The following is a 20,826-nucleotide window of genomic DNA, read 5'->3' as shown; positions in this document are numbered from 1 at the left end:
CTGGTGTTCCTTTTTTTAACCATAAAAGAAATATTTCGAAAACTAAAATACTCTGTGATAGAAAATCTTATGACTATTTCAACAACTTTCAGTTTCACTTTAGGTTTCTTTTTTTCTGAGGTCAAGTAAAATTAAATCTAAATATCTATCAAGTAGCTCCCGTAGTATGGTTTTCTTATTAAATTTTCTATATGTCAATTCTTACATTTGTATGTATATAAAGGATCACTGGAAAGATGGTCACCATTTAATGTTAATAATGGTAATTTCTGGTTGGATGGGAGGGATTTTTATTTCCTTGGTACTATGCTTTTTTCTGCTTCACTTGAGTTCTTCATAGTGAGATATATCATCCACAAAGTGTCATAATTAAGGCTATTATGAGGTTTAGAAATATGCCAAATTTTTTAAGGGAATGATGTCTTAAAAAGTAGTTTTCAGACAAGCTCTTACTGACCTTATAAAATAGAACAGTAATGGCAGGTAATAAAGTAGAACCTGAATACTGTGAGGATCACTCTTCCCTAAATGAAGGTCTACTTTTTTTTTTAATGGCTAATGAAAAACAAGAACTTTTAAAACTTTCTTGCAACAAACTCAACTAAGAAGGTATTAAAAACACAGCACGTTTATTTAAACTGTTACTCTTCATAATGCATTGAATCTTATTACAGGTCAATATCTTCATTCTATTACCTTATTGGGTACATTCATTTGTGTTATATAACCCTTCATTTAAAATTAAAGAATTAAAAGTACAGCTAAGAACACAGTCATGATCTGCATGAGAGGATTCACCATCATGCACCCTAGTCCCTAATGTGGTTATTTTTTCTGTTTCCTGGGCCTCTCGAGCTTAGACTTGTTTTCATTTCAGAGAAAGTAAAGTAGCTCTGCTGAGCTCTACCCCGCGAGGGCCCAGCCGCTGCACTATCGGTGTGTGTTGACCCAGTGGTACCTGTCCACCCGGTGCCCAGCAGCAGGCCTGTGACCCTTAGGGATCTTATGCAATGCATGATAAGCATTTCCTAGGAGGCCCATTCGGCCATCCCCCATATTGTTTTTGTGGGGGATATGGAACCAAGATTGAAAGGGCTGTTTCAAGTTTTCAACCTGGGGAGAAAAAAAGAAGAAAAAAGGAGCATGATGATTTTCTGTAAACTGATAAGCCACTTCTAAGGATTAAATATAAACCCGTAACTCACAGGTTCAACTTTTCAAAAGCATAGGAAATACAAATGAATAGAAATCAAAGTAGATCCTTATCTTTGGAAAATTGAGTTGCATTTTAGGGTATGAAGTAAGTCACTTCATATCTTTTAACAAAATTCTTTGGTCCAACCAAGAATTTTAAAAACAAAAAATTTAAAAATTTACTCAAATTAGTATATATTCCTGTGTTTTCTCCTACCTGATCCCCATCTCGCTCAACCCAAAACTATCTAATCACAATCTCTGGGGCTGAGGTCTAGAAACATCCATCTTAAACATCTCAGATGACCAATATAAATGTTTTGCAGACCACACTTTCAAAGGACATTGTTCTAAAAGAATATAGCTGACTACAGATCTGATCCTTAGATTAAGAAGATCTCTCTAAGCATAAAAATAGAATTAAGGGCAAACATTTTACTACATAATTTTAAACTTTACATATAGAACTAAATATAAACTACATATATGGTTTAGAAAACTAAACAAGCTAGGGGAAAAAAGTTTTCCAGTAATGTGACAAGGGGTTAAAATATTTCTAACCTTTGAAAAGCCTTTAATAACACATTAGGACCTCAAATGATAAATGGGTGAAGGAGAAAAAATTCATAAGACAGTAATTAACTACAACACTTAGGTACATGGAGTTTTTGTTTTAATGTTTAATCTAATTAATAAAAATGATATTTTTCAATGAGAATACCCAATTTTAGGGAAAATGATAAACACTTTCACATAGAGCTGGTAAGACTACAAACAAAGACATCTTTCTAGAAGGTACTTTGTCCTGTGTTAAGAACTCATAAAATATTCATACACAATGACCCAGTAATTACATGTCTGAGAATCACATCTCTAGAAATAACTTAGAATTCTGACATCTCTGTAAAAATTAGCTTTTTTAATATAACAACAATGTGAAAACAACCTAGATGTCTTCCAATAATACATTAGCTAAATAAATTATAAGGGAAGCAAATGATTTAAAATGTAAAATATTTAAATTGCTTTAACGTGTCAATACATAAGTGATTAAGAAAACAAATTTACATACATACAAAGGGTCAGAGATTCTCCCTAAATCAGTGTGCACTCAGCCAAGTAGAGGGTATAAAGAGAGAGAAGGAAGAAAAAAAGACAGAAAAGGTTTTGCCAGAATATTATTACTGTGATTTTAATCTTTATAAGCTTTCCATATTTTCCAATTATTTGTTTCTTTGCTTTTACAGTGAGCATACTCTTTTTAGAATTAGAGTAGAAAAAAAATATACAGAGAAGAAATGGAGAACAATTTACCTGATAAATACTCTTTGGATTTCTGACTTTAGGAATTATCTGAGGTTCTTTGTTACAACTTTCTTCATCAGAGGAAGTGCCAGAGGAGTAGTCTAACGTGGCTCTATTAACAGCATCACTGATTTGTTGGGATAATTCCCATTCCTCCCATCTGTCTTTGAAAGAAGCAATTGTAAATGGATGATTTTTCTCACCATACCTAAGTAGGAAAGGAAAATAAAGCATTCATTAGGGATTCAAATTCTCACAGGTTTTATCTCTAATCTTTTCTGGAAACAACTCAGTAATTTACAAGAAAAGTTACTTTAAAAAAAAAGAAAACAAATTCTCAAAGCTTGGCCAAGATAGTGGAGTAGGAAGATCCTGGGCCTACCTCCTCTCATGGGCACACCAAGATTACAACTATCTAGAGAGCAACTATTGATGAGAGACTGGAATCTAGCAGAAAAGATTTCTACAACTAAAGTTATAGAGAAGGAACCACAATGAGACCAGTAAGAGGGGCAGAGTCATGGTATAGGTCAGACCCATACCCCTGGGTGGGCAACACACAAGTGGGGGGCTAATTACAGTTATAGAGGTTCTCCCGAAGAAACAATGGGTCTGAGCCCCACATGGAGCTTCCCAGACCAGGGATCCTGTACCAGGAAGATGAGCCCCCAGAATGCTTGGCTTTGAATGCCAGTGGGGCTTACTTTGGGAAAGTCAGAGGGCTGTGGGAAATAGAGATGCCACTCGTAAAGGGCCCACACAAAATCTCCAGGACCCAGGGCAGAAGCAGTAATTTGAAAGGAGCCTGGGTCAGACCCACCAGCTGATCTTGGAGAGCTTCCTGGAGAGGCAGGGGGCAACTTGAGCTCATGCTGGGGACACAGACACTGGCAGCAACCATTTTGGGGAGCTTGTTCTACCACGTGGACATTCGTGCTGGCAAGCGCCATTTTGAAATCCTTCCTCTAGCTTATTAGCACCAGGACCCAGACCCGCCCATCAGCCCTTCAGCACCAGTGCTGAGATGCCTCAGGCCAAGCAACTAGCTAGGTGGGAAAACAGCTCCACCTACTAGCAGGTACACGGCCTTAAGACCCCCTGAGCCCACAGCTGCCCCAGGATGCAGCGCTGTCCAACAGAGGGCCCAGGGCCTGGCCCCACACACCAGTGCACCAGCACTAGCCCCAGGACCCACAGGGCCCTGCAGGCAGAGATCCCAGGACCCAGCTCTGCCTACCAGTGGGAAGGAATCGGCCCCAGGATACCCTGGACCCTGACCCCACCACCACCAAGGAGCCAGGGCCAGCCCAGGGAGGAACCTCACCCACGAGTGGACATCCTCAAGACCCCTGGGCCCTGGTTTCCCAGCCCACCCACCAGCAGGCTAACATCAGCTCCAAGATCACCTGAGCCCAGACCCCATCTACCAACAGGCCAACACTAGCTCTGAGACACCTTGGGTCCCTCAGCCAGCCATTCGGGGATCCAGCCCCACCTACCAGCAAGCAAAAACAAGCTTTGGGACACCTCAGACCCTGTAGCCAGCTATGTCAGGGAGCTGCCCCACCCCCCCAGCAGGCCTATACCAGCTAACTCTAGGACCCACAGGCCCTGCAGCCAGAAATTTCAGGACTCAGCTCTAGTGAGCCAGTGAGCAAACACTAGCCCCTGCACCCTCTCAACCACAGCCCAACCCACTGGCAGGCCAACACCAGCTCTAGGACACCGTGAACTCCTCGGCCAGCCACCTTGGGATCCAGCCCCATTCACCAATGGGCCAGCACCAACTCTGAGACACTCCAGAATGCACAACCAGTTGTATCAGGAACTGACCCTACCCACCAGCAGGCTGATACTAGAACTGGAAAGCTCAGCCCCACAACCACCAAGGCCAGAACCCAGCTCTGCCCATCAGTGAGCCAGCACTAGCCCCAGGACCCCCTTCCCCATGGTTCCACAGCCAGTTTCCTAATGACCTAACCTCACAACCAGCAGCTGGCAGCCTCCATACATGGCAGGGCCCGGCAACCAACCAGATCAGGGACCAGCCCCACCTACTAGACCACCCACAGTAGTCAGTCCACCACAACATAAGGACCCACACATCCCACATAGGGGGCACCCCTAGAGCATATAGTTCTGGTGACCAGAGGGGAGTGCACTGCTGGGATGCACAGGATGTCTCCTACAAAAGGCTACTTCTCCAAAGCCAGGAAATGTTATCAACCAACCAGATACATAGAAATAAAAACAAATTAGGCAAAATGAGGAAACAGAGGAACATGTTCCAAATGAAGGAATGGGATAAAACCCCAGAAGAAGAATTAAGTGGAGAAAGGTAATCTACCCAATAAAGAGTTGAAGGTAATGATCATAAAGAAGAACAAAGAACTTGGGAGAAGAATGTAGGGAAATAGTGAGAAGTTAAACAAAGAGTTAGAAGATACAGAGAAGAACAAAGCAGAACTGGAGAATTTCACTGAAGTGAAAATACACTAGAAGGAATCAACAGTAGACTAGATGATACAGAGGAACAGATCAGTGAGCTGGAAGACAGAGTAATAGAAATCAGTGAAGCTGAAACAGAAAAAAAGAATAAAAAGAAATTAGAATACTTTAAGAGATCTCTGGAAAAACACCAAGAATGCTAACATTCACATTATAGGGATCCTAGAAGGAGAAAAGAAAAAGGGTCAGAGAATATATTTGAAGACATATAGCTGAAAACTTCCCTACCTGGCAGAGGAAACAGATATCCAGGTCCAGGAAACACAGAGAGCCTCAAACAGGATCAACCCAAGGAGGACCGCACCAAGATACGTTGTAATTAAAATGGCAAAAATTAAAGATAAAGAGAGGATATTAAAAGCAAGAAAAAAGCAACAGGTTGCATGTAAGGGGACTCCTCATAAAGCTATCAGCTGACTTTTCAGCAGAAACTCTGCAGGTCAGAAGGGTGTGTTGCAGTATATTTAAAGTGATGAAATGAAAAACCTATGGCCAAGAATATTCTACTTGGCAAGGCTTACTCTCAGATTTGAAAGAGAGATCAAAAGTTTTACAGATAAGCAAAAGCTAAAAGAGTCCAGCATCACCAAAGCAGCTTTACAAGAAATGTTAAAAGGGGCTTCGCTAAGCAAAAAAGAAAAACCACAACTAGAAACATGAAAATTACGAAAGGAAAAAGCTCATTGGTAAAGGCAAAATACAATAAAGGCAGTAAGATCAACCACATACAAAGCTAATAGGAAGGTTAAAAGACAAAAGTAGTAAAATTGCCTAGATCTGCAATAAGTAGTTAAGGGATACACAAAAGAATTAGATGGAAAATATGATGTGAAAAAACAGTAATCATGAGGGGAGAGGAGTAAAAATGCAGGGTTGTTAAAATGCATTTGAAATTAAGAGATGAGCAATTTAAATAATCACATATATAGATTGCTATATATAAACCTCATGGTAACCAAAAATTAAAATCCATAATAGATACACAAAAAACAGAAAGAAATTTGAACATAACACTAAAGATAGTCATCAAATAACGAGGGAAGAGAGAAAAGAAGAAAGGAACAAAATAACTACAAAAACAACACCAAAACAATTAATAAACTGGCTGTAAGTACATACCAATCAATAATTACGTTAAATGTAACTGGAATAAACGTTCTAATCAAAAGATATAGAGTGACTGAAGATACAAAAACAATACTCATATATATGCTGTCTACAAGAAACTCACTTCATATCTAAAGACACACATACACTGAAAGTGAGAGGACAGGAAAAGGTATACCATGTAAATAGAAGTGAAAAGAAAGCCAGGGTAGCAATACTTACACCAGACAAAGTAGACTCTAAGACAAAGTAGAATTTTAAAACAAAAACTGTAACAAGAGACAAAGAAGGACATTACATAATGATCAAGGGATCAATCCAAGAAGAAGGTATAACAATTGTAAATATATATGCACCCAACATAGGAGCACCTAAATATGTAAAGTTAATATTAACAGAGATACAGGGACAACTTGACAGTAACACAATAATAGTAGGGGACTTTAACTCCCCACTTATATCAATGGACAGATCATCCAGACAGAAAATCAAGAGGGAAACACTAGCCTTAAATGACACAGTAGACCAAATGGACCTAACAGATATCTACAGGGCATTCCATCCAAAAGCAGCAGAATACACATTCTTTTCAAGTGTACATGGAACATTCTCCAGGACAAATCACATGCTAGGCCACAAATCAATTCTCAGTACATTTAAGAAGACTGAAATCATATTGAGCATCTTTTCTGACCACAATGCTACAAAAGTAGAAATCACTATAAGAAAACTGAAAAAAAAAACCCACAAACATGTAAAGGCTAAACAATATAAACTAAACGACCAATGGATCATTGAAGAAATCAAAGAGGAAATCAAAAAATACCTGGAGACAAATGAAAACAAAAACACAATGATCCAAAAATCTATGGGATGCAGCAAAAGTAGTTCTAAGAGGGAAGTTTATAGTGATACAAGCCTACCTTGGGAAACAAAAGTCTCAAACAGCCTAACCTTACATCAAAAGAAACTAGAAGAAGACAAATAAAGTCCAAAGTTGTTAGAAGGAAAGAAATTATAAATATCAGAGCAGAAATGAAATAGAGACAAAAAACAAACAAAAAGATAGATCAATGAAACTAAGAGGTGGTTCTTTGAAAAGATAAACAAAATTGATAAACCTTTAGCCAGACTCATCAAGAGAAAAAGAGAGGGCCCAAATCAATAAAATCAGAAATAAAAAAGAAGTTACAAACAATAAAAAGATCACAAGAGATTACTATGAATAACCATATGCAAATAAAATGGACAACCTAGAAGAAATGGACAAATTCCTAGAACTGTACAATCTCCCAAGACTGAACCAGGCTGAAACAGAAAACATGAACAGACAAATTACCAGTAATGAAATTGAATTAATAATGAAAAAAAAAAAAGAAACTCCCAACAAACAAAATTCCAGAACCAGACAGCTTTACAGGTGAGTTCTAGCAAACATTTAGAGAAGAGTGACACCTATCCTTCTCAAACTCTTCCAAAAAATTGCAGAGGAAGGAACACTTCCAAACTCATTCTATGAGGCCACATCACCCTGATACCAAAACCAGACAAAGATATCACAGAAAAAAATTACAGGTCAGTATCACTGATGAACATAGATGCAAAAATCCTCAACAAAATATTAGCAAATCAAATCCAACAATACATTAAAAGGATCATACACCATGTCAAGTGGGATTTATCCCAGGAATGCAAGGATGGTTCAATAACCACAAATCAATGCAATACATCACATTAACAAGTTGAATAAAAGATCCTATTATCATCTCAATAGATGTACAAAAACCTTTCAACACTATTCAACATTCATTTATAATAAAAACTCTCCACAAAGTGGGTATAGAGGGAACATCTCTCAACATAACAAAGGTCATATATGGTAAGTCCACAGCTAACATCATACTCATCATAAAAAGTTGACAGCATTTTCTCTAAGATCAGAACAAGACAAAGATACCGACTCGCACCTCTTTTATTCAACATAGTATTCAAAACTCTAGACACAGCAATCTGACAAGAAAAAGAAAAGGAATCCAAATTGGAAAGGAAGAAGTAAAACTGTCACTGTTTGCAGATGACATGATAGTATACATAGAAAATCCTAAAGATACCACCAGAGAACAATTTGGTAAAATTGCAGAATACAAAACTAGTATACAGAAATTTGTTGCAGAAATCTGTTACATTTCTACACACTAACTATGAACTATCAGAAAGAAATTAAGAAAACAATCTCATTTACCATCACATCAAAAAGAATAAAATACCTAAGAATAAATCTAACTAAGAAGGTAAAAAGACCTGTACTCAGAAATTTATAAAACTCTGATGAAAGAAACTGAAGACAAAAACAGATGGAAAGACATACCATGTTCATGGATTGGAAGAATTAATATTGTTAAAATAACCATAATACCCAAGGCGATCTACAGATTCAATGCCATCCCTATCAAAATACTAATGGCATTTTTCACAGAACTATAGCAAATAATTCTAAGATTTGTATGAAAACAAAAAAGACCCCAAATAGCCAAAGCAATCTTGAGAAAGAACAGAGCTGGAGGTATCAAGCTCCTGCACTTCAGCCTATATTACAAAACTCTGGTAATCAAAACAGTATGATACTAGTACAAAAATAGACATATAGATCAGTGGAAGAGAACAGACAGCCCAGAAATAAACCCATGCACCTATGGTTAATTAATCTATGACAGAGAGGTAAGAATATACAATGGGGAAAAGACAGTCTCTTCAATAAGTGGTGCTGGGACAACAGGGCAGCTACAAGTAGACAATGAAATTATAACAGTTTCTCACACATATAAACAATAAACTCAAAATGGATTAAAGACCTATATGTAAGACTGCAAACCACATAAACCCCTAGATGAAAACATAGGCAGAAACCTAATATAAATTGTAGTAATATTTTTTTTGGATCTGTCTCCTAAGGCAAAGAAAACAAAAATAAACAAATAGGACCCAATTAAACTTAAAAGCTTTTGCACAGCAAAGGAAACCATCAAGAAAGCAAAAAGATAACCTACTGAATGGAAGAAAATATTTGCAAATAACATAACTGACAAGGAATTAATATCCACAATATACAACTCAATATGAAAACAACAACAACAAACAAACAACCCAGTCAAAAAATGGACAGATAGGATTGGTTCAAGATGGCAGAGTAGGAGGACATGCTCTCACTCCCTTTTGTGAGAGCACCAGAATCACAACTAAGTGCTGAACAATCATCGACAGGAAGACCCTGGAACTCACCAAAAAAGATACCCCACATTCAAAGACAAAGGAGAAGCCACAGTGACATGGTAGGAGGGGCGCAATCACAATAAAATTAAATCCCATAACTGCTGGGTGGGTGACTCACAAACTGAAGAACACTTATACCACAGAAGTCCACCCACTGGAGTGAAGGTTGTGAGCCCCACGTCAGGTTTCCCAACCTGGGCATCTGGTAACAGGAGGAGGAATTCCTAGAGAATCAGATTTTGAAGGCTAGAGGGATTTGATTGCAGGACTTCGACAGGACTGGGGGAAACAGAGACTCCACCCTTGGAGGGAACACAGAAAGTAGTGTGCACATCGGAACCCAGGAGAAGGAGCAGTGACCCCATAGGAGACTGAACAAGACCTACCTGCTAGTGTTGGAGGGTCTCCTGCAGAGGCAGAGGGTGTCTATGTTTCACCATGAGGACAAGGACACTGGCAGCAGAAGTTCTAGGAAGTACTCCTTGGCGTGAGCCCTCCAGAGTCTGTCATTAGCCTCACCAAAGAGCCCAGGTAGGCTCCAGTGCTGGGGCATCTCAGGCCAAACACTCAACAGGAAGGGAACCCAGCCCCACCCATCAGCAGACAAGCAGATTAAAGTTTTACTGAGCTCTGCCCACCAGAGAAACACCCAGCTCTACCCACCACTAGTCCCTCCCATCAGGAAACTTGCACAAGCCTCTTAGATAGCCTCATCCACCAGAGGGCAGACAGCAGAAGCAAGAAGAACTACAATCCTGCAGCCTGTGGAACAAAAACCACAATCACAGAAAGACAAGATGAAAAGGCAGAGGGTTATGTACCAGATAAAGGAACAAGATAAAACCCCACAAAAATAACTAAATGAAGTGGAGATAGGCAACATTCCAGAAAAAGAATTCAGAATACTGATAGTGAAGATGATCCAGGACCTCAGAAAAAGAATGGAGGCAAAGATCGAGAAGATGCAAGAAACGTTTAACAAAGACCTAGAAGAATTAAAGAACACACAAGCAGAGAGGACCAATACAATAACTGAAAAGAAAAATACACTAGAAAGAATCAATAGCAGAATAACTGAGGCAGAAGAACGGATAAGTGACCTGGAAGACAGAATGGTGAAATTCACTGCTGTGGAACAAAATAAAGAAAAAAGAATGAAAAGAAATGAAGACAGCCTAAGAGACCTCTGGACAACATTAAACGCAAAAACACTGGCATTATAGGGATCCCAGAAGAAGATAGAGAGAAAGAACCCTATAAAATATTTGAAGAGATTATAGTCGAAAACTTCCCGAACATGGGAAGGGAAATAGTCACCCAAGTCCAGGAAGCGCAGAGAGTGCCATACAGGATAAACCCAAGGAGAAACATTCTGAGGCACATAGTAATCAAATTGGCAAAAAACTGAAGACAAAGAAAAATTATCAAAAGCAGCAAAGGAAAAAGGACAAATAACACAAAAGGGAACTCCCATAAGGTTAACAGCTGATTTCTCAGCAGAAACTCTACAAGCCAGAAGGGAGTGGCATGACATATTTAAAGTGATGAAAGGGAAGAACCTACAACCAAGATTACTCTACCCAGCAAGGATCTCATTCAGATTCAATGGAGAAATCAAAAGCTTTACAGGCAAGCAAAAGCTAAGAGAATTCAGCACCACCAAACCACCTCTACAACAAATGCTAAAGGAACTTCTCTAAGTGGGAAACAAAAGACAAGAAAAGGACCTACAAAAACAAACCCAAAACAATTAAGAAAATGGTTATAAGAACATACATATCGATAATTACTTTAAACGTGAATGGATTAAATGCTCCAACCAAAAGACACAGGCTTGCTGAAAGGATACAAAAACAAGACCCATATATATGCTGTCTACAAGAGACCCACCTCAGACCTAGGGACACATACAGACTGAAAGTGAGGGAATGGAAAAGATATTCCATGCAAATGGAAATCAAAAGAAAGCTGGAGTAGCAATACTCATATCAGATAAAATAGATTTTAAAATAAAGACTGTTACAAGAGACAAGGAAGGACACTACATAATGATCAAGGGATCAACCCAAGAAGAAGATATAACAATTATAAATATATATGCACCCAACATAGGAGCACCTCAATACATAAGGCAACTGCTATCATCTCTAAAAGAGGAAATCAACAGTAACACAATAACAGTGGGAGACTTTAACAACTCACTTACACCAATGGACAGATCATCCAAAGAGAAAATTAATAAGGAAACACAACCTTTAAATGACACAATAGACCAGATAGATTTAATTGATATTTATAGGACATTCCATCCAAAAACTGCAGATTACACTTTCTTATAAAGTGCGCACGGAACATTCTCCAGGATAGATCACATCTTGGGTCACAAATCAAGCCTCAGTAAATTTAAGAAAATTGAAATCATATCAAGCATCTTTTCTGATCACAACACTATGAGATTAGAAATCAATTACAGGGAACAAAAAATAAAACACACTGACACATGGAGGCTAAACACTACATTACTAAATAGCCAAGAGGTCACTGAAGAAATCAAAGAGGAAATTAAAAAATACCTAGAAACAAATGACAGTGAAAACATGATGATCCAAAACCTATGGGATGAAGCAAAAGGAATTCTAAGAGGGAAGTTTATAGCAATACAATTCTACCTCAAGAAACAACAAACATCGCAAATATACAATCTAACATTACACCTAAAGGAACTAGAGAAAGTAGAACAAAAAACCTAATGTTACGGGCTTCCCAGGTGGCGCAGTGGTTGAGGGTCTGCCTGCTGATGCAGGGGACATGGGTTTGTGCCCCGGTCCGGGAAGATCCCACATGCCGTGAAGCGGCGGGACCCGTGAGCCATGGCCGCTGAGCCTGCACGTCCGGAGCCTGTGCTCTGCAACAGGAGAGGCCACAACAGTGAGAGGCAGGCCCGCATACCGCAAAAAAAAAAAAAAAAAAAAGCAAAAACCTAATGTTAGTAGAAGGAAAGAAATCATAAATATCAGAGCAGAAAAAAATGAAAAGGAGACAAGGAAAGCAATAGCAAAGGTCAATAATATTAAAAGCTGGTTCTTTGAGAAGATAAACAAGATTGATAAACCATTAGCCAGACTCAACAAGAAAAAGAGGGAGAGCACTCAAATCAATAAAATTAGAAATGGAAAATAAGTTACAACAGACACCGCAGAAATACAAAGCATCCTAAGAGACTACTACAAGCAACTCTATGCCAATAAAATGGACAACCTGGAAGAAATGGACAAATTCTTAGAAATGTATAACCTTCCAAGACTGAGCGAGGAAGAAATAGAAAATATTAACAGACCAATCACAAGTAATGAAATTGAAACTGTGATTAAAAATCTCCCAACAAACAAAAGTACACGACCAGATGGCTTTACAGGTGAATCTATCAAACAATTAGAGAGGAGCTAACACCTATCCTTCTCAAACTCTTCCAAAAATTACAGAGGAAGGAACATTCCCAAACTCATTCTGTGACGCCACCATCACCCTGATACCAAAACCAGACAAAGATACTACAAAAAAAGAAAATTACAGACCAATATCACTGATGAATATAGATGCAAAAATCCTCAACAAAATACTAGCAAACAGAATCCAACAAAACATTTAAAGGATCATACACCACGATCAAGTGGGATTTATCCCAGGGATGCAAGGATTCTTCAATATATGCAAATCAATCAATGTGATACACCATATTAACAAACTGAAGAAGAAAAACCATATGATCATCTCAATAGATGCAGAAAAACTTTTGACAAAATTCAACACCCATTTATCATAAAATCTCTCCAGAAAGTGGGCAGAGGGAACCTACCTCAACATAATAATAGCCATATATATGACAAACCCACAGCAAACATCATTCTCAATGGTGGAAAACTGAAAGCATTTCCTCTAAAATCAGGAACAAGACAAGGAGGTCCACTCTCACCACTATTATTCAACATAAAGTCCTAGCCACGGCAATCAGAGAATACAAATTGCAAAAGAAATAAAAGTGTCACTGTTTGCAGATGACATGATACTATACATAGAGGATCCTAAAGATGCCACCAGAAAACTATTAGAGCTAATCAATGAATTTGGTGAAGTTGAAGGATACAAAATTAATGCACAGAAATCTCTTGCATTCCTATACACTAATGATGAAAAATATGAAAGAGAAATTAAGGAAACATTCCCATTTACTATTGCAACAAAAAGAATAAAATACCTAGGAATAAACCTACCTAGGGAGATAAAAGACCTGTATGCAGAAAACTATGACACTGATGAAAGAAATTAAAGATGATACCAACAGATGGAGAGATATACCATGTTCTTGGATTGGAAGACTCAATATTGTGAAAATGACTATACTACCCAAAGCAATCTACAGATTCAATGCAATCCCTATCAAATTACCAATGGCATTTATTTATTTATTTATTTATTTTTGTGGTACACGGGCCTCTCACTGTTGTGGCCTCTCCCGTTGCAGAGCACAGGCTCCGGACGTGCAGGGTCAGTGGCCATGGCTCACGGGCCCAGCTGCTCCACGGCATGTGGGATTTTCCCGGACCGGGGCACGAACCCGTGTCCCCTGCATGGGCAGGCGGACTCTCAACCACTGCGCCACCAGGGAAGCCCACCAATGGCATTTTTTATAGAAGTAGAACAAAAAACCTTACAATTTGTATGGAGACACAAAAGACCCCGAATAACCAAAGCAGTCTTGAGGGAAAATAGTGGAGCTGGAGGAATCAGACTCCCTGACTTCAGACTATACTATGAAGTTACAGTAATCAAGACAATATGGTACTGGCACAAAAACAGAAATATAGATCAATGGAACAAGATAGAAAACCCAGAGATAAACCCATGCACTTATGGTCAACTAATCTATGACAAAGGAGGCAAGGATATACAATGCAGAAAAGACAGTCTCTTCAATAAGTGGTGCTGGGAAAACTGGACAGCTACATGTAAAAGAATGAAATTAGAACAGTCCCTAACACCATATACAAAAATAAACTCAAATTGGTTTAGAGACCTAAATGTAAGATGGGATACTATAAAACTCTTAGAGGAAAACATAAAAACACTCTTTGACATAAATCACAGCAAGATCTTTTTTGATCCACCTCCTAGAGTAATGGAAATAAAAACAAAAATAAACAGATGGGACCTAATGAAACTTCAAAGCTTTTGCACAGCAAAGGAAACTACAAACAAGACAAAAAGACAACCCTCAGAATGGGAGAAAATATTTGCAAACGAATCAACAGACAAAGGATTAATCTCCAACATATATAAACAGTTCATGCAGCTCAATATTAAAAGAACAAACAACCCAATCTAAAAATGAGCAGAAGACCTAAATAGACATTTCTCCAAAGAAGACATACAAATGGCCAAGAAGAACATGAAAAGCTGCTCAACATCACTAATTATTAGAAAAATGCAAATCAAAACTACAATGAGGTGTCACCTCACACCAGTCAGAATGGCCATCATCAAAAAATCTACAAACAATAAATGCTAGATAGGGTGTAGAGAAAAGGGAACCCTGTTGCACTGTGCGTGGGAATGTAAATTGATACAGCCACTATGGAGAACAATATGGAGGTTCCTTAAAAAACTAAAAATAGAATTACCATATGACCCAGCAATACCACTCCTGGACATATACCCGGAGAAAACCATAATTCAAAAAGACACATGCACCCCAATGTTCATTGCAGCACCATTTACAACAGCCAGGACATGGAAGCAACCTAAATGCCCATCAACACATGAATGAATAAAGAAGATGTGGTACATATATACAATGGAATATTACTCAGCCATAAATAGGAATGAAATTGAGTCATTTGCAGAGACGTGGATGGATCTAGAGACTGTCATACCGTCTGTCATACAGAGTGAAGTAAGTCAGAAAGAGAAAAACAAATATCGTATATTAACGCATATATGTGGAACCTAGAAAAATGGTACAGATGAACCAGTTTGCAGGGCAGAAACTGAGACACAGATGTAGAGAACAAACATATGGACACCAAGGGGGTACAGTGGTGGGGGGTGGGTGTGATGAATTGGGAGATTGGGATTGACATATATACACTAATAAGTATAAAATGGATAACTAATAAGAACCTGCTGTATAAAAAAATAAATAAAATAAAATTCAAAAAAAATGTTCAGAAGGCCTGAATAGACATTTTTCCAAAGAAATGGACATACAAATGGCTAACAGGCACATAACGAGATGCTCAACATCTTACATTATTAGAGAAATGCAAATCAAAACAATGAGACATCACCTCACACCTGTCAGTATGGCTATCATCAAAATGTCTACAAATACCAAATGTTGGCGAGAACATGGAGAAAATGAAACCCTTGTACACTATCAGTGGGAATGTAAATTGGTGCAGCCACTATGGAAAACAGTATGGAGCTTCCTCAAATTAAAAGTAGGATTACCATATGATCCAGCAATATATATCCTAGGTATATATCCAGAAAAAAAAAACACTCCTGGGTACATATCCAGGAAATTTGAAAAGATGCATGCACCCCAATGTTCAGGGCAGCACTATTTACAATAGCTAAGACAGAAGCAACCCAAGTGTCCATCAACAGATGAATGGATAAAGAAGATGTGGCATGTATATATACAACTGAGTACTACTCAGCCATAAAAAAGAATGAAATTCTGCCATTTGCAGCAACATGGATGGACCTAGAGAGTATTATGCTTAGTGAAGTAAGTCAGACAGAGAAAGTCAAATACTGTACTATATCATTTATATGTGGGATCTAAAAAATAAAACATATGTATATATCAAAACAGAAACAGACTCAGCAAACATAGAAAACAAACTAGTGGTTACCAGCAGGGCAAAGGGAAGTGGCGAGGGGAAAGATAGGGGTAGGTACAAACTACTATGTATAAAATAAATAAGCTACAAGGATATAGTACAGCACAGGGAATATAGCTAATGTTTTATAATAAATTTAAATGGGGTATAATCTGTAAAAACTTTGAATTACTATGTTGTATACCTGAAACTAATATAATTTTGTAAATCAACTATACTGCAATTTAAAAAAAAACAAATTGAAATGGCTTGACAGCAAAGCACATTGAGAGACATTATGACCTTCAGCTACTAATACTGTCGTAATTGGCAGGGGTCAAGGATTCTATAAAAGCTTTCTAGGAATTAACTAAGATAAAGTCAGACTACTTTCTTTCGATTCAACTGATGGACTGAATTGCTGTTGGTAAATAACTCCTCTTCCCCCTTGATACTGCCTATAATACTTGGACATTATAATCTACAGTTGGCAATATGATGCAGTGATTAAAGTCAAATTTCAAATACTATGCAAAAATCTTTGTGCTTCCCACTCCATCCACCCTAATTGGGAAGGCTGTGTTGTCTGATATAGTTTGCCTCTAGTCTTAGCCACCCTGTGCCCTCCCTGCTAATCCAGGGCTTTGGAGCATCACCTTTCACAAAGGTGCATAGAGCTGACTAAATACCCTAAGATTTCCAAGGGTCACAGAGCACACAAACTAACTCCAATGAGATTACTCACCTACAGCACACTTCAAAGGGATCTACCCATATGGTCATCTCCTTCGGAAGTCCCAGGTGAGAAAAATCCACATTACTTTCAGCACAAGCCCTTTCTAGAATAGGATCTTTACTCTGATTATTGTTTATCCTGATACACCTTTAAAAACAAGGAAAGGGAAACAAAGACGTGGTGACAGGTACTTTAGCTGGAGAATCATGTTGTAGGCAAGAAACTCCAATACACACAGCTCCCACCTCACTCCCATCTTTCCTCAACTCCTTGGCCACCCTCCAGTTTTACAGCAAGAGTAAAATACCGACTTTTTACACAGCAACTCAGAACATGGATTCCGTTACTAAGTCACACCAAAGGTTCACTGTATAACCTTCAGGGTAAACACAAGTTAGAAATTGTTTAATCCACCTCACATAAAGAGGTTTGCTCTATAGTTTTTGACTTGTACTATTATCTACCACACCTCCTTTTTTCAAGTCCAAGTTCAAACAAATAAATTTGAGCCCATAAAATTTTCATTACTTAAAGGCTGCCAACAAAATCATTGCAGGTGTTTACTGCTAACTTCTTACTTCCCTTTGCCATGCATATCAACTCTCACCTGAAGCCTTGACCTTTAGAAGGGTGATCAGAGTGCCAGTGACTTCTGTATGTTTTAAACAAGATCGTCATCAACTTTTCTGCAAAGTCTTCTATCTGTTGTTTACTCAATTTATCATGTTTTTTTGCTAATCTTGTGACAAAGAAGACTGTTGTTGCTATTTCATCTCTCATGATTCAAGAAGAGTCGACAAGTAGGTCTGCAGCCATTAAAAGGAGGCAAGAAGAAATTAAACAAAAACAAGGGTCTAACTTATTATCAACATGTAACTGCCATTTGGAAACTTTATATACCTTAAATTTAAAACAGAGGTCACTTGTTAGTCTTTAATGAACTAAAAAAAAGCACATCAATACTATCAATCAACAAAACAGCCAGGAACACCAATTCCTCAACTAACCTTTAATGATTTTCAAATCATTTGAATGATTTTCAAAGAAAAAAACATCGTTTAAATACTGTAATACACTTAAACAAATGAATCACTATGCAAATTAAATGCTTTTAAAAGTCTGGACATGGGACAGTAAATTACTCCAAGTACCAGTGTTGAAAACCTATTTACAGAGAGCAAAAACATTTCAGGATACAGTAGTTCCTAAAATGCAGCTCTCAGGTTGCACACTTTAAGTAAAAGTCAAGATTAATCAAATATATATTAAACTTGCCAGCAAAAGCTCTTTAGCCCAACAGAAAGTGGGCCAGAGTTAGAAGACACTCTCACCACACTTGTTTTGTCAGTTTTAGGCTGCAGTTTATATAAACCTGGGCCCCCAAACCTGATAGGTGTTAGCCTTACACAGGTGCTGTCCTTTAGGATAATTGACAGCTTTTTCCAGGTCCCCATCAGATTGCTCCTTGGCATATGCAGAGTGGGTTCCTTACTTACAGTGTTTAAAGATCTTCAAACTGGATTTCTATCTTCTATTTTGCTCTTAAAGTCTTATCTTTTATGACATTGATTAAGAATCAAGCCTTCTCCTTCCATATCCTAAGAGCCTACATTCCAATATTTTTGTCTCTCATAACCGTCAACATATTAAAGAAGTTTGTCTTGGATCTATTCTGAAACTAAAGACAGCTCTCTTTTAATAGTCATATCGACTACACACATTTTTCACTAAAATGCTTATTTGTAAAATAAGTAGACAAGACCTCAAAGTTTATCTAGTCTCACTAGCTCTCAAAGCGTAGGTCGCTGATCACCTGATTTGGACCCATTGAGCTGCTTGTTAAAAATGCAGATTCCAGGACCTTATCCCAGATCCACTGAATCAATACTTCTGAAGGCATACCTGGGAGTCAGTATTTAACAAGTTCCCTCTGGTGATTCTTATACTCACTAAATTTAAGAACCACAACACCTGGCATATGTCTTTAACACCCATCATAAGTGGTCATTCAGGTTCTCTGTCACTGAAAAAGAATTCATTCTCTTACAAGGAAGCCCATTTCTTTTCTAAAAAGTTCCAAATGCCAGGAGGTCCTTCCTCTCCTTGAGAAACTACATCCAACTCTTTGATTCCCTATATTTGCAGCTTAATTTTTTTCCTCTGGAACCATACAGATTGTATCTAATCCTCCACCACATGAAGACGCTTCAAATACTAGCTATTCAGCATCCCTTGAGACTCCTCTTTGGGGGCAGTGGCTAACTATTCTTAGCTTTTCCACAGTTCTTCCCATAAACATGTTACTCAGATATTTCTCCATGCTCAGCACTCACATCTGGATGAGTTTCAGGTGCATCAGTAATCCTCTTTCAAAGTGTAAAGCCCAGAAGCCCAATGTTCCCAATGTGTGCTCTGCTATGACAGAATAGAATGGGACTGTTAACCTCCCTTGCTCTGAAAACTTATTTCTAGAACACAGCCTCAGGTGGCATTCGCCTTGGTGGTAGTGACATCATACCTCTGCTTCACGCTGAACTAGCACTTAGCCTTTTCTGCTAATGTTATTGTTTTTGTCACATCTTTCCTTCCTGCACAACATAATGCTTAAGAATATGGGCTTTGAGAAGACCTGAATAGACATTTTTCCAAAGAGGGAATGCAGATGGCCAGCAGGCACATGAAAAGATACTCAGCATCACTAATCATCAGGGAAATGCAAACCAAAACCACAATGAGATATCATCTCACACCTGTTAGAATGGCTATCATCAAAAAGAACACAGGTCACAAATGTTAGTGAGGATGTAGAGAAAAGGGGATCCTTGTACACTGTTGGTGGGAATGTAAGTTGGTGCAGCCACTGTGGAAAACTGTATGGACGTTCCTCAAAAAACTAAAAATAGAACTACCATATGACTCATCAATTCCACTCCTTCTGGGTATACACCAAAAAATACCAAAAACATTAATTTGAAAAGAAAACATGCACCCCAGTGTTCATAGCAGCATTATTTACAATTGCCAAGATATGGAAGCAACCTACATGTCCATCAACAGATGAATGGATAAAGAAGATGTGGCATACACACACACACACACACACACGCACACACGCACACACAATGGAATACTACTCAGCCATAAAAAAGAACAAAATTTTGCCATTTGCAGCAACATGGATAGACTTGTAGGGCATTATGCTAAGTGAAACAAATCAGAGAAAGCCAAATACTGTCTGATATCACTTATATGTGGAATCTAAAAAAATACAAAAACTAGTGAATATAACAAAAAAAGCAGACACGGCTATAGAGAACAAACTAGTGATTATCAGTGAGGTGGGGGGAAGGGGCAATATAAGGGTGGGGGAGTGGGGGGCACAAACTATTGGGTGTAAAATACAGACAATATTTTGTAACAAGTGTAAATGGAAAGTAACCTTTAAAATGTATTAAAATATTTTTTAATTTTTTAAAAATAAATTTAAAATTTTTTAAATATATGGGCTTTGGAGTCAGACAGGACTAGGTATAAATGGCAACGTTACAACTCACTATCCATGTAACCTTGGGCAACTTGCTTAACTTTTTGTTTGTTTGTTTGTTTTTGGGTTTTTTTTTTTTTTTTTTTTGCGGTATGCGGGCCTCCCACCGCTGTGGCCTCTCGCGTCGCAGAGCACAGGCTCCGGACGCGCAGGCTCAGCGGTCATGGCCCAAGGACCCAGCCGCTCCGCGGCATGTGGGATCTTCCCGGACCGGGGTACGAACCTGCATTCCCCGCATTGGCAGGTGGACCCTCAACCACTGCGCCACCAGGGAAGAC

General features: G+C 38.5%; 1 protein-coding gene across 1 annotated transcript; it reads right to left on the bottom strand.

Annotated features, from left to right (window-relative positions):
• Positions 1-930: 930 nt before the first annotated feature.
• On the bottom strand, positions 931-17,784 carry BTG4 (BTG anti-proliferation factor 4; the record flags this gene model as incomplete). Its single annotated transcript, XM_082845402.1, has 4 exons — positions 931-1,113; positions 2,509-2,707; positions 17,014-17,151; positions 17,612-17,784. The coding sequence occupies 4 exons, from the start codon at positions 17,782-17,784 to the stop codon at positions 931-933; spliced, it is 693 nt and encodes a 230-aa protein (XP_082701528.1).
• Between the last annotated feature and the right edge of the window lie 3,042 nt (positions 17,785-20,826).

Source organism: Leucopleurus acutus, assembly GCF_964270905.1.
Source record: "Leucopleurus acutus genome assembly, chromosome: 8".
Classification (NCBI taxonomy): Eukaryota; Metazoa; Chordata; class Mammalia; order Artiodactyla; family Delphinidae; genus Leucopleurus; species Leucopleurus acutus.
This window is presented reverse-complemented; position numbering and strand designations above follow the sequence as displayed.